This window comes from Ptychodera flava, chromosome 8, assembly GCF_041260155.1.
Source record: "Ptychodera flava strain L36383 chromosome 8, AS_Pfla_20210202, whole genome shotgun sequence".
NCBI lineage: Eukaryota > Metazoa > Hemichordata > Enteropneusta > Ptychoderidae > Ptychodera > Ptychodera flava.
The window spans coordinates 29,388,548-29,403,833 of record NC_091935.1 but is presented as its reverse complement, the minus strand read 5'-3'; the positions used below and the strand labels follow the sequence as shown (position 1 = coordinate 29,403,833).

At 36.9% G+C, this 15,286-nt stretch overlaps 1 protein-coding gene across 1 annotated transcript in view; it reads left to right on the top strand.

The window, feature by feature from the left end:
• LOC139138980 (cyclin-G-associated kinase-like) overlaps positions 1 to 15,286 on the top strand; it is a 35,343-nt gene that overhangs the window by 6,117 nt on the left and 13,940 nt on the right. Inside the window, exons 5-13 of the mRNA XM_070707637.1 lie at positions 1,553 to 1,692; positions 2,627 to 2,752; positions 3,211 to 3,300; positions 4,035 to 4,170; positions 6,253 to 6,444; positions 6,888 to 7,032; positions 9,299 to 9,497; positions 9,673 to 9,795; positions 11,553 to 11,686. Of these exons, the coding sequence (XP_070563738.1) occupies positions 1,553 to 1,692; positions 2,627 to 2,752; positions 3,211 to 3,300; positions 4,035 to 4,170; positions 6,253 to 6,444; positions 6,888 to 7,032; positions 9,299 to 9,497; positions 9,673 to 9,795; positions 11,553 to 11,686 (1,285 nt within the window). The remainder of the gene's footprint in view (positions 1 to 1,552; positions 1,693 to 2,626; positions 2,753 to 3,210; positions 3,301 to 4,034; positions 4,171 to 6,252; positions 6,445 to 6,887; positions 7,033 to 9,298; positions 9,498 to 9,672; positions 9,796 to 11,552; positions 11,687 to 15,286) is intronic.

Here is a 15,286-nt window from a genome sequence, read left to right as displayed (position 1 = left end):
TGCATATTAATGAGAGAAAAATGACATCATCTGCGATCAGCGCTATCGAATGTTGACTCAAAGATTGTGCTCCCATCAACTGCAAAACACGAGTTTTCATCGTCTTCAAGGTATATGCAGTTTGTATGTCATATGATGTGAACTCTACTCTAGATGTGGTTTCATACATGTCTGTCATAAACATGGAAATGTATTAATGCAAATAGTCTTGTGGTGATACAGGTAAACTATGACAGGGATTGATGGATCAAGTACTCTGGCAAGAGACAGGAGATTAAAAAGACTACCTGGACAGATTAAGTAGGATTAGTGGTCACAGGTGTGCTAATACAGACACACATAATAACGTACACATCATTTTGTACTTTTTAGAATGATATTCATACGCCCACACTGACCAGACTTGATCCTGCGTTATTAATTTTCATCCAGCTATTTAATATGGTTTATATTAATAACGAATCACCCTGAATTTTTTTAACCTTGCTGGTAAAATTTACCTCTTTCATAATAATTTCACCGCCAGATGTTATATATGTTGGTTGCATATCCTTTTTTTTGTGTTTTGAAACATTGTAACAGCTGCATTGTAACAGTGTGTCATCAGTCGCCATGTTAGGATTGAGAATGAAGGACGATGTAATATTAAAGTATTCGTCCACTTTACATTTCTGATAGTTTGAGCAACAGAGGTGCTACAAAATAATTTGCAAGTCTGAAAGCAGACATGATCCTTCTGACTTGTCAATTAATGTTGATAAAAACTACATTAGAAAAGGCTACCAGTCCCCCTTGCTTGAATTAATATTTTCATTGTTTTTGTGTCTCAAACATAGCATTTCTGATGCAGGCAGAGCTGTGATGTCCCGGATCATTAGAAAGCTTGATTTGAATCAGTCATTAGCAATACTTGACTAGGAAAGTTAATAAAGGACATGGAAATTTTATTACCGGTAGATACTCTTTAAGTAACAGCCATCAGCTCATTTGTACAGATAATTGATTGTGAATAATCTGTACTCCAATGTCTTACAAGTCTGGTTTTGCGTAGTGGTATGCTGGTCTCTGATGTCATTTGTCATTGTCACTTGCCTGACAGGCCAAATTAATGTTGTAAACAAATGTCTCACGGACCTGGTTGTGTTTGACCTTGAATGGATTATTGGATCAGTTTTATAGCTTCTACTCAGACTTGTCTGATCTTTTGTACAGTAATACAAACACGCAACATTCTTGAAGTCTTCCTAGTCCTGCATATATGGGAACTATCCAGCGTAAGAGAACCAAAGTGGAGGGTTGAAAGGTTCAAATGTCAGTGAACTTCTGTTACAAAGGATGTCTGCAATGTTCAAGCAAATGGATGAAGAGAATAAACAAAATACTGCAATAAAGTAATGTTAGACGTTTACACAGGGTAAAGTTGCAGTGTTGGTTCCATAACCTCAATTTAAAATGAAGTCAAGTTATAAGCAATCAGTATGTTTCTGTATACATTGATCCATCGTTGAACTCATGTTATTCTTAAAATGTCTTGGAACGTTTTTGATTTCAGGTGGTCAGCTGGTGGACGTGTTGAATTCCAGACAGACGCCGTTGAGTTGTGATCAAGTGTTGTTGATATTTCACCAGACCTGCAAAGCTGTACAACACATGCATAAACAAAAACCTGCCATAGTACACAGGGATTTGAAGGTAACACACTCTCAGTGTTTCATAGTCATTATTACTGATTTGTTGCACTTATATCATGAAGATAATCACTTTCATCTGATCGATATGACCTTTTAATCCGATCATTGGACAGTTTTGAACGTGAGCAATTGAAATCTAATTCAATCAGATGTTGCTATATTAAAAGGGATCGGGTCATCCTGTTTACGGCTGTGCAACACTTTTGTTGATAAACATTGCCTCTCTCCAGAAATTGCATGTTCATAGTTCAGCAGTTTTGTAGCTTTCCAATCACTGCAAGGCTTTTGCCAAATAAATTTTGGTTGCCTGCCTTCATTTGTGTGAAGCTGTTTCGGCCGTGGCTACCAGTTTTAGTCCGGCAGCCATTTTAAAATTTTAATATGCACAAGGATGTTTGGAAATGTTGTGCGTAGCAACAGACCTGTTGTATGGTTCCATATCCATAAGGTAGTTCATGCCTCGAACATGATAGACTTAAACATGTGCTCAAACTTTCCCCAATCATACTTTCAACCATTCTCTTTCAAAATAAAGAATAACAATCGAGGTTCACTATGCAAATTTTGGTACTAGAGAAACAAAAATTACCCAATATTTGCTAATACATGTATTTGAAATTCAAAATGGTCGCCATCCCTGCGCCATGTCTATGGAGGAAAATAAAATTCCTAATTTTCACAAAAATAAGACAATGAAAACCATACATGTATTCACTACATCAGCTTGAAGAATGGGCCCCTATGAGTGGTAGGCCAAAAATATATTGTGAAAGTTTGAGAGTCTGAATATCTGTCCCCCGAGGCACATTGTACCCTAATGTGATTTTGTTAACAAGTCACTATATCCATCATAGCTAAGCACAGAAAATACCAAAATATTGACAGATTAAACTGCAACATGATACATTTGTTTCACTTTGGTTTTGTTTTCATAGTTGGAGAATTTACTGATCAGTTCAAAGGGCACAATAAAGCTATGTGATTTTGGAAGTGCAACTTCTAAAGCATATTATCCGGACGACACCTGGAGCTCTATCAAAAGAAGCTTGGTTGAAGATGAGGTATGATAAAAAAATATGTTTCAAAAATTGATCAGCAAAGTAGAGTGCAAATTCATTGTTCAGATCAATTCAGAAGCAAATTTTGCCAAGTAATGGAGTGTAGAACCTCAGTGTTGTGATCTATACAAATGTAGTTTTTAGATTTAGTTCAAAAATTAAAGCTGATTCTACTTTTATACCATAAACAATGAGGTTGCAGCAAAATTTGGTGAAAGAAAGGTGTATTTCTTATTTTATGAGTACAACAAGAGGCTAGGCTTGATATTGTTATTGGTGACATAGTTATGAATTATTGACTTTTTGTTGTATCACATGGTATGTAAAACCCTTGTTCAATAGTTCTAGTCCGGGACAAAAAAACTGCGCTGTGTACTTCAGACTCAGTACACCAAGACATAGATTGAGCAAAGATTTTTGAAAAAATTTTGATATGTGTTATTTTTATTGATGATACACAGATAGCAAGTCAAACCACACCAATGTATCGGACTCCAGAGATGTTAGATCTGTATTACAATTACCCTATCAATGAAAAGTCAGACATTTGGGTAGGTATTGTCACCTTCTAGTAATCTGGTATTGTCACACTGAATACCATTGAAATTGTCACATAGAATGCAACATGTACTGTCACTCTGAATACCATTGAACTTGTCACTCTGAATACCATTGGAATTGTCACTCTGAATACCATTGACATTGTCACACTGAATACCATTGAAATTGTCACATGGAATACAACATGTATTGTTCAATTGAGTACCATGAAATTGCCACACTGAATGCCACTGACATTGTCACATCATTGAATACATCATAACTCAAACAACATCAAACTCAATTGGTATAGTGGTAGTGGTATTGTCTCTAATTGCACAACTTCTTGCCATACAATAACATTACTCATATATGTAATACTTGATACAGGAGAATTCTGACACCTTGTAATCCGGAAAATGTTGTCTTCTTTTAACAGAAGTATACTGATATTGATAATTTGACATCTCTGCAACATCCTGTTGCATGCAAGTTTTTAAAGTTACAGTTATCTCTTCAAGTGTGTGAATTATTACTTGTGTCGATAGAATCATTTATTTGGAAAATCTTTAAGAAAGTCTATGTTTGGAAAATGAAGTTGTAATATTATTCTTTGTTGTCATATTTTGCATTGATGGAATAATATATGTATAAGTAAGAAGTGAGATGTCATTTTCAGACCATACTGCACAGTTAAGCCCAACGTGGACTACCAATGATAATTCTTCTGCTGTTTCTATCACAGGCTCTGGGCTGTGTACTGTACATGCTGTGCTATAAGATCCATCCTTTTGAAGATTCTGCCAAACTCCGAATCATCAATGCAAATTACCATATACCAGAAGATGACACAACTTTTGCAGTGTTTCATGAACTCATGCGTAAGTGTAATATCTAGTAATACACAGGGTGTCATTCTTGATGTCTATGAAAGTAAAGAGTTCATTTATTGGTCTTGTCAGCACATCAAATTTCAGAAAGAAATTTCATGAAAATTTACATTTCCTCACCTAACAATTTACACCACATGGGTGAAGTTGTGTCTAAAGACAGCAAGCAAAATCAAATAGACAAAATCATATCTCAAAATTTCAGTAAGATTGATCTCTAGCTATCATACCTAACTGAAAGAGAACAACTTTGTTTTCTTGTTTCCTGACAATGTGAAGTGTAAATATCTTCACCAGATAAAATGCCTGAGTGAAAGGACATGTATGTGAAGTTCCAAGCATGTCAGTTACAACATTGTAATATATCTCTGAAGTTCTCTTATTTTTGCTATGTCACGTACGATAAGTTACATGGGAGATCACAGTTTGTTGAATTTCCATGATGTGAATGAAAGAGCAAACTCTGATTCATAGTGACTGGAATCATTCATGAAATAATGTTGATTTGAGACACAATCAGTCAATAAAAGAATTGCTGAAGCAATGATAAAGTTAATATGATATCAAATCACATTGAAATCGGCATCAATAAGGGGCCGTCAATAATAAAAGCTGACGCACAAGAAATGTAATTCCTTCATTTTACTTGAAACCCCCCCTCCCCAAAACGAAAGTTCTTATGCAAAATCAATTTCGTATAATGATGCCGTTTCTGACAAACCCACACACGCACCTCTTTGATCCGCACGCCCATGAAAAAATACCGGAAGTGCACATTAATTAATAAACTTCACTTTGCACGTTTCACTTTTGAAGACACAGAACATTTAAATGTATTTCGTACTACGAAAATGTTTTACGTACATGTTTCACGTTGAAAAAGCATAGAAGTTTTGTATTTCACATTTACGTCTTTTTGTTGCCTTTTTTGTCTCCGTATATTGTGGTCATTCTGTTCTCGATGAACGCGAAGGTAGTATTGCGTTCAAAATGTAAAAATGTTCAAAATGTCCGTTGACTGCACTGCGTACCGCATGTGTCACTGCACTGCGCAGCTCTATACAGAAAAGTGTATCAATTTCAATTTAAAAATAAAATTGGGACAGTGTTTCTTTTGTAATTCATGTTTGAACTCTTGTTTTTTAACTCCACAATCCTACAGTACATTCAGCTCCGCATTTTTCCCACAAGTGCAAGTGGTTATGATTTAGAAAACAATAGACGAAAATCCTTATGCGATTTTGACGCACAAAAAAAGAAATGAGCTTTCACCCCTCCCCCTAAACGAAAGAATTACGTTTGTCGTGCGTCAGCTTTTATTATCAACGGCCCCTAATACATACTAGGTATTTGTGGCATGGCAATGTGATGAATGACCGTCTATGATGTTAAGATCTATCGTCACCTGCAACCTCAGTTTATCACTTCTGTTTTTCATCTATTATTCATTTTCCTGATTCAGTGGATAACTTTCATTTCATAATCCTCTTCCAGCCAGTTTTAGCCTGTGCATAGGACACTTTCAAAAATGCTTTTGAAATTAAAGCTGATAGTGACTGAATAATGAACCATGTAATTTTGATTCGGTATTTCAAAGAAAGATACATATTTATATTACTTATGTGCATTTGATGGGGTATATATATTCAACATCAAACAGAACTTGCAGGAGAACAGCATATTCATTGCAGATTGAACATCCCATCAAGGGTACAAGTGTATGAACAGTAGCACTTTTATAGTAGAAAGATATGTTGTGCAAGATCTGAGGTATATGAACATTCTCTATTGATAAAACGTCATTTTATCTCCAATTTTTTGTAGTTAAACAATACACCTATGGGAAATGAATATTAAAATGTCACCATTTTAACATTTTATATCGAAAGATAAAGAAAGGAAATGTTGTTTTTAAGCTTGTCTAGAAGTTTTCATTCAGTAATGTCATAAGAGCAAGGAGAGAACAAGGAAATGATGTACTCAATAGAGCACTGTGTAACTGTAAGCTTTCTCTGACTGATTTCCAAGTGTGCTCTATATTAATTTTGTTTTATTCTCCCTCTGTGAATTCAGGTTCAATGTTCCAAATAGACCCCAGAGAAAGACCAAATGTCAATGAGGTGATCAGTAGACTTCAAGAGATTGCTGCAGCTCGGAATGTGAACTTGAAGGCGACCATGAAACTGAAAGAAAAAGAGAGCAGCAGTGAGAGTGAGCAAAGTAGTCCACAGAGAAGACCTCCACCAAGGCCATCAGAACAACCTAGTATGTACACACATCACAAACAACCCTGATTGCTAAATTCAAGTTCTGTTTAAAGCAGTGTATTTATCATAAAAACTTTTTGGCACCCAAGTATTTTGATCATTAAAACTTTTTGGTACCCTTCTGCCAGTTTCCTGAAGCCTGTTATAATTGTTTTGGCATAAAGTAGAAATCAGTTTAGGAAACTCAACTTTAATGCAGAAATAGATTTGATAGATGATCCAAAGTCAATGAGCATGTGTTGCTTTTAAAATGGTTTCAAGCAGGAATTTTAGTGTAACTGGTAACATTATTTGAAGATGTTGTATGCATTCTCACATACATGGAAAAATACACTTTGCAGTTTATTAGTAGGATCACCTACCGAAATTTCAATATGCCTGTATTTGATTTCATCAATAATGCAGTAATGGCTGAATGATTTTTATATTTGTTCATTTCAGCTCCTTCATCACAAGCCAGGCATAATGAGAGCAATGTGGATGGTGCTGGAGGCAGCGGACTTCTTGGTTTTATGAAAGATGGAGCAGGGTCATTTTTCAGAAACATCAAAGATATGTCAAGCAAAGTATCAGAAACAGTATCCAAGTGAGTCAAACAGACAGCTGATCTTAACATTACATTGTTTTAGACAAGGGTTTGGTTGAGAAGCAAATTTTAGCAACGATAACTTGATTTAGAGTTATTCAACTTTGCAGCCAAGGTTCCACATATGATGTGTCTAAAGTATTTATATCACGTTCTGGTCTCTTGAATTTGGTATTTTTGTTATGTTGAATAATTTATAGTGACAAACATTTGGTTATTTGATGCTTCAGTGCTCCCTAGCATTGCTTTCCCTCAGAAAAGCCAAGCACTGTGACATCATCAGGATTATTCCATTCAATTATAAGGGGTGTTCAGCATTGTGTGTGTCATCATGAGAATCATTAAAACAGTATAAGCCTGTACATTTGAAAACAAGGTTTAAACCATTTAAAGTAGACGGTCTATGATATTTTAGCACACGTTTTCCACCAGCAATCTTCAAATCAGAACAGATTTGCATTTTCAGAATGTTTGAGGTAGTTTTATATAATGGGATTATAGACTGCATGCATTGTCAGTATCTTGCAGGTATGTAAGGGTAGCTCAAACCCCTAAGTGGGACCACCAACTGGGACTCCCAGTTGGCTTAAAATGCACTCTGGGACCAGTCCCAGAAGCGAACTGGGACCGGTCCCAGTTGGCCTCTGGGACCGGTCCCAGTTGGCTTCAAGCAGTTCAAGGACCAGTCCCAGTTGGCTTCAAAATTAACTCTAGGACCGGTCCTTGTTGGCCTCCAGGATCAGTCCCAGTACACTTCAGGGACACATCAAATTTGTGAACTGGGACCACTATGAAAAAACCCTGTTACTGGTACTTCATACTAATAATCTGTTAATGTTTTCATCTTTTTACTCTGCCATAATCGTAATTTAATTCTTTGTTTTGCATCTGTGTGCACATACCGGTACTAGGGTTTTTCTACTGCCAATGGTTTGAATAGGATTTTACTGAGTAGCTTTCCTGCCTACAATACGTTGTTTACAAAATTTCACATTTTATAGTATAACTTAATTTATGGTGATCACGATGAAAGGAAGTTTCTGATGACTTTTGTATTGACTCTTATGTTGTTACATGGAAATAATCAAGAAAATATAACGTACGTGTGTTTTGATTTTCTTGTATGTGTTTTAGTACTGCCTTCCCGCTCATGTTTTGAAACATTTGAGTGGGCGCTAAACAAAGAATTTGATTACTTTGGCCTTACTGCGATGTACTCATTCTTAGCACTAGTAAGTCCTGTGTGTTGAAATCTTACTGCACGGATCACCTTGATAGAGAGACTGTGTACTGAATCAGATGAAAAAAGGAGATGAAAATAATTGTGCAAGACTAGCAATTAACTCATCAAGGCGTTCAAATTTACATTAAAAACAGCAAACAAAACATTTAACGAAAACTCACTGTGTTTTAATAGAATTGCAGTTCATTTGCAGTATATGAGTGATATCTTAATTTGGACCTAGTTATATTTCTGAACAGATAGACATGAATAGGAGAGGGGCAACCATTAGTGCATGCATGTACTGGTACAGCAGAATCATTTCATTGTTATGCGAGGAAAAAATGGACATCAAGGAGGTGATAATAGTCCCATTACATTTTAAGACAAAGGGTTTTGAATATACAAGTTAACAACATGCACTGCTTCAAAACTTCATTGACAGCTAGTAGCTATGTAGCATATGCTGTCTCAGTGTTTTCTATTTCAGTCTGTCTGTCTGTCATAGCTCTATGGAGCTACGAGTCCCAGAATTGAAATGAGACCTGACTGTCCTAGATGAAACTGGGAGATGTTAGCTTTCCCACACAAAAAACATAGATTATTTTCACAATATCACAGAGAATATGAATAAAACAAGTGCATAATTGCTACAAAAGGCATATAGTGGGATGGGAAACTTCTTTCCCATTAATGTTATCGTTTCGTCATTACACAGATTACAGCATGGAGGTACCTTACCTCCATGGTACAGTTCAATTGATACAAGTGTGTTTCCCCGCAATCATATTGGTCCCAGTTACGTCGAGCTACGCTTCTGGGACCGGTCCCAGTTCACTTCCGGGACCAGTCCTAGAGGCCAACTGGGACTGGTCCCAGTTTGCTTCTGGGACCGGTCCCAGAAGCCAACTGGGACCAGTCCCAGAGTGCATTTTGAGCCAACTGGGAGTCCCAGTTGGTGGTCCCAGTTGGGGGGTTAAGCTACCCTTACATACCTCTATCTTGTGCTGCATCTATAAAGTGCTGTGTGGTTTTCTTTTTCAGCTTGGCCAGGACAGATTTGGATATTTCATACATCACATCACGTATTCTAGTAATGTCCTTCCCAGCTGAAGGAATAGAAGCTGCCTACAAAAACAATATTGACGAAGTGAGAGTTTTCCTCGATTCTAGACACCATCAGCATTACTATGTGTTCAACTGCTGCCAAAGAACTTACAGGACACTTAAATTAAATAACAAGGTAGGAACCAGCAGATTACTTGATCATAAAAGTAAGTGCTTGTGTGACAATTGATTTGCATGCGTTCATGTGTATATGTGTATATGTGTGTATGTGTGCACTGTTAGAGCCATGAAAAAATGGCACAAGATTTATCTTCTCTTTTATAACTTTTCAATTTTGCAATTTTCTTCAGGTATCAGAGTACAGTTGGCCAACTAAGAAGGCACCTGATCTGAGAACACTATTCCTAGCATGTAGAAATGTGTATCTATGGTTGCAGAAAGATCCCAAGAACGTTGCTGTAGTTCATTGCTTGGTAAGCTAGTGTGTTCTTACAAATTATGTGCATTGTAGTCCAATTCAAGGTTTAAATCTTATATGTGTTTTTATCTGAATCAATTTTCTGAAGTTTCCTGTCTATACCTGAATTGTTGCTGTTTAGCTCCGCTGTCAGCGACGCGGAGCTTATCAAATAGGTTGATTTTCCTCCGTCGTCCGTCGTCGTCGTCCATCGTCCGTCAACAATTGCCTTCTCCTCTGAAACCGCAAGTCCAATTGCTTTGAAATTTTATATGCAGTTCACTTGGGGTGACCTCACTTAAGTTTGTTCAAATTGTGGTGATATTTGCATATTTGTATTTTTGGGGCATTTTCTGCTGTTTTTCGTAAAAAAATCTCCTTCTCTGAAACCGCTTGTCCGATTGCTTTTAAATTTAATATGCAGTTTACTTAGGGTGACTACAGTCAGATTTGTTCAAATCGTGGTGAAATTTGCATATTTGTATTTTTAAGGCAATTTTTGTCATTTTTTGAAAAAAATCTTTAAAAATCTTCTTCTTCAAAACTACAAGTCAGATAGCTTTGATATTTGGTGCATATGTCCCTAGGGATAATCTATTTCAGATTATTTCAAATTGTGCAGAAATATGCAATTTGCATTTTTAAGACAATTTTTGCCATTTTTGGTCAAAAAATGTTTTTTTTCAAAAAGTACTGGTCTGATAGTTTTGAAATTTGGTATACAGGTTTCTATAGATGAACTTAGTAATATATAGTGAATTTCTGATGAAATCTGTAATTTGTATTTTGGGGCAATTTTTGCCATTTTTGGTCAAAAAATGTGTATTTCCAAAACTGCTCATCTGATAGCTTTGAAATTTGGTATACAGGTTCCTACAGATAAACTTAATGATATTTATTGAAATTATGATGAAATCTGCAATTTTGTAATTTTAGGTTAATTTTTTCCATTTTTGGTCAAAAAATGTGTATTTCTAAAACTACTCATCTGATAGCTTTGCAATTTGGTATACAGGTTCCTACAGATCACCTTAATGATATTTATTGAAATTATGATGAAATCAGCAATTTTGTAATTTTGGGGCAATTTTTGCCATTTTTGGTCAAAAAGTGTGTTTCTCAAAAAGTACTGTTCTAATAGCTTTGAAATTTGGTATACAGGTTTCTACAGATGAGCTAAGTAATATATATTGAATTTCTGATGAAATCTGTAATTTTGTATTTTTGGGGCAATGTTGCCATTTTTGGTCAGAAAATTTCATTCTCAAAAAACTACTCATTGGATAGCTTTGGTTGACATGTTCCTAGGGATGATCCGATGTGATATATTCAAAGTATGATGAAATTGTGTATTTTTGCAGCTTATTCTAGCCACTTTTTTCTGGCCATTGCATTGAGCTATCAAAGATTTCCACCTTCTTCATCAACATGTGTCAAAAATAGTTACTCTCTACATAAACACAGCGGAGCTATATCGGCCGCTAGGTCGCTTGTTTATAATACAGTTTTGTAAGTGTATTTATGATTGGCTACGAGTTACCATGTAGTCTTATTAGCCTGTCTCTGGTTGGCAAAAAAAATATAACACCAGATGAAATCCACACCAGTGATCAATGTCATCAGGAAATTATACCAGTTGTAATGTCAATGAAGTGAAGTCATAAAAACACACACACAAAAAAAAAACAACTCAAATGTCTATTGACAGATATTCTAAACTTTATATTCTGCAAAGATGATTTGTTTGATGGTTATTTTCTACTCTGATTACAGGATGGTAAGGCATCATCCGCAACCCTTATAGCTGCCTTCTTTGGTTTCTGTCGGCTGTTTGAATCAATAGAATCCAGTCTCTATATGTTTAATGTCAGAAGAGGACCTGCTGGGGTCACTCCATCACAGAAGAGGTAAGAGAAAAGATAAAGACATTGATAACATTTAAGGTGTTTCCAAAATGTATATTAATGTATGGGTTCCTGTCATAGGCTGTTATCTGTCACAGTACATAGAGAGAAGATTGTGGACAGGCTACCGATGAAGGATGGGATTCAGTGATTTATTTCCACCAGGCCAATGGAGATTCCATTTACATAATCTCATTTTAGTCATCCTTGTAAAAGTCTTTAGACTATAGGCTTTAAAGACTTCAGAAATAATAACAGTGATGATAGCTTTACCAAGATCCAGACCATGTGTGATGTGAGACAATAATTTTTCCCATAGTTCAGTGCGTGCTTGTTGACATTCCAGTTGAACCTGTGAGCTTCCAACCACTGAAATTGAAAAATGGCTTTCATTTGAGTTGAGTAGCAAGGTGTATTCAAAGAATTCAATCATCCAGATCCGTATGCCAACGCAGTTGATTCACCGTTTTACAATTTCGGTGATCAGAAGGTCATTCATGGGTTCAAATGGAATATCAATGAACAACGGAAAAAAATATTATCTGTACAATGACTGCTGTAGGTATGAGCTTTCCCAAGTTGTCAGAAGTAGTTTTCATCCAAAATCTGATACAAAGATGGACAATAAATGTATGTTGTGTATTTAGGTATGAAGTTGTAGATCTATGTTATTTATGTGATCATATCAGGTAAGGGTGCCGGAAATCGACAAGTGCGGGGCCAAAGTGAGGGCCAGCACAATCAAAGTGCGAGCGAATGTGAGGGCTTGAAGTGAGGGCTCTCACAATCGAAGTGCGAGCAAATGTGAGGGCTTGAAGTGAGGGCTCTCACAATCAAAGTGAGAGCGTATTTGAGGGTTGAGACTTGCGAAAATCGGTACTAAATTCACCTTGATCGAATGAAGACTTGTGATCAAAGTCACTGCTATGCTAAAAGCGCGATACGATCTCCACTTAAGTGTAAACGGCGCAGCCCTGTGTATGAGCATGCATGGAGCAACAGCACCGATCGAAGCTTCACGATATGAGCGAACGGCTATTAAAGTACATGACGTCCCTGACGGAAACAATTGTCAAACACCGTAAAAATATGAATGAGGCATTTTGTAATCTTTACATCGTTGAGTTTCTTGAAGAATATAATGTCTTAATATATAATGTTTTAAAAATCGGCGACTGACTGATCGGGCAGGGATCGCACATTCAAAGTGCTTGTCAAAGTGAAATCAAACGCTATATGTGCGACAGGCAGAAATATTATAACATTAGTCATCGCCATGATTAGGTAATACACTGTCAGGACTGAAAAACACTTTCTTGTAAAGCTTTTAAACTTGAGACAAGCCCATCGGGGGATTATCGTTATTGAAATTAATGCCATGACAATGACACACGACTGATCACGTCGTTCAAAATCTCAAGTGTCTCTCGACACTCATGAAGGCGCGACTTTGCACAATTTTTAAATAACAGGTATTTACAATCTAGTATCGAAGTTTGACATATCGACAATTTTGGGACTATAGAATCGATACTAGAATCGAATGAACTGCGGTTGTCCCATGGGAAGCTGCGTCTGTGTTACCGCCGATGTTCACCGGCGTTTTTGGGGACTGTAATATCGATACTACACGATACCAGAATAAATTGCTTGGGGACTGTTATATCGATACTACACGATACCAGAATAAATTGCTTGGTGCCATGGCATGCCCGGTCTGTTAAATCGACGATATTTACCCGATATTTATCGGCGATTTGGGGATTTTAATCGATATTAGACGATACTTGAATGACTTGCCCTGTGCCTCGGCACGCCGGATCTGTGAAATCTCCGATATTTACCCTATATTTTTCGGCAATTTGGGGACTCTAATATTGTCGGGAATGGAAGTCCGACAGAAATAATGCAAAACAGATAATATATTTTCTGTTTATTATCCAGGGTTCTGTACACATACTAATGACGATTTCACAGCATCAGTTTATCTATTAGTTTATTTGTTAGTTAAACGAAGCCATAACATGCAAATCTGACCTTTCTGTTGTTTTTTATTTTATGTTGACTTTGACATTTACCTTTGGTCGTAGACCCTCGAGAAAAACTGTGATCTTCATCGTTACCAGAACATTCATCACGACTGGTATCAAAAAACCCTAAAAATTCTCTGTGTCATTACTCGGAACGTGCCATGGAAGAGCAAAGTGTACATATTCAGAACGTCAATTTGATCGTTAATGAGATTCAGTGTTAAGTACGAAGTATTGTTGTCGGGGACCGCTTGGCAAATAAACTTAATATATTCCAAGATAGATCGCACAAAAAAAACCAGCAGTTGCCTGTCCCATTTTTCTCGAGGGTCTATGCTTTTGTGTATATATAGAAGTAGAACCACGGAATAAAATGTGTGTTGTAGCAGAATTACAGAACACATCGTGTCTGCTTGTCTGTTCATCAGTCACACTAAGACGAATTTCCCTTCGCCACAAATATCGATACTAAACGATACTAGAATGACTTGCCCTGTGCCTTACAGTTCTGGCCAAACCCGACTTCCAAGGACTGACTCTAGCTTCGATACTAGAGGATACTAGATTTTGTCAAAACGCAAGTAAATATCCGATATATATCGGAGATTTCACCACCTTACAGTTCTGGTCAAACCCGACTTCCAAGGACTGACTCTAGCTTCGATACTAGACAATACTAGATTCTGTCAAATCGCAAGTAAATATCCGATACATATCTAAGATTTCACTACCTTACAGTTCTGGTCAAACCCGACTTCTGAGAAATGACTCTAGCTTCGATACTAGACGATAATAGATTCTGTCAAATCGCAAGTAAATATCCGATATATATCGGAGATTTCACCACCTTACAGGTTTTGCGTCAGGGTAGCGTCAGGGTTCAGGTGTCCGAATTTAACGTGTTCATCGGGTCGATGGCATATTCAAGCCAAATACCGTGATGTAATATTTTTAGACTCATACTTTTGCCATTGCTGCATTGGTAAGGTTGAAAAAATACGCGGAGTCTTTGAGGTCGGCAGTATTGCTCTTTCTTATTTATTGTTGACAGTACAACCAGCTTAATTTTGAAAGTCTGAAAATTTTCAACGGTGAGTTTTAGTTACACATTAAAAACTTCCGACTTTTATACAAGCTGATAACTTGCTCCAGACCATGACAATAATTAATTAAGTTATGGCGTTTGGCCAATTTCAAGACTAAACTGCAATGATCATTTCCATCTAACACAAATTAGAATGACGGTACGCTGAGAGACCACACCCGATATTGACACATGAGAGAGAGAGAGAGAGAGAGAGAGAGAGAGAGAGAGAGAGAGAGAGTTACGTATTGTACTGGGAAATAGCCACTGCGTTCAGTTGAAATATATGTTTCAACACCACCTTTCTTACGATCGACTAAGTCTAGGTTGTTGTAAACGTAAATGCACAAAATGTCTTTGACATCCTACATGCCTGTCACAGAGTTTATGTTTATCTCAAGGCGGATACACGATGCATGCATAGGACGGTGATGCATATTCGTTTTACAGCAAGTGATTCGGTCGCGATGTGTTGCTCGCCGATAGATT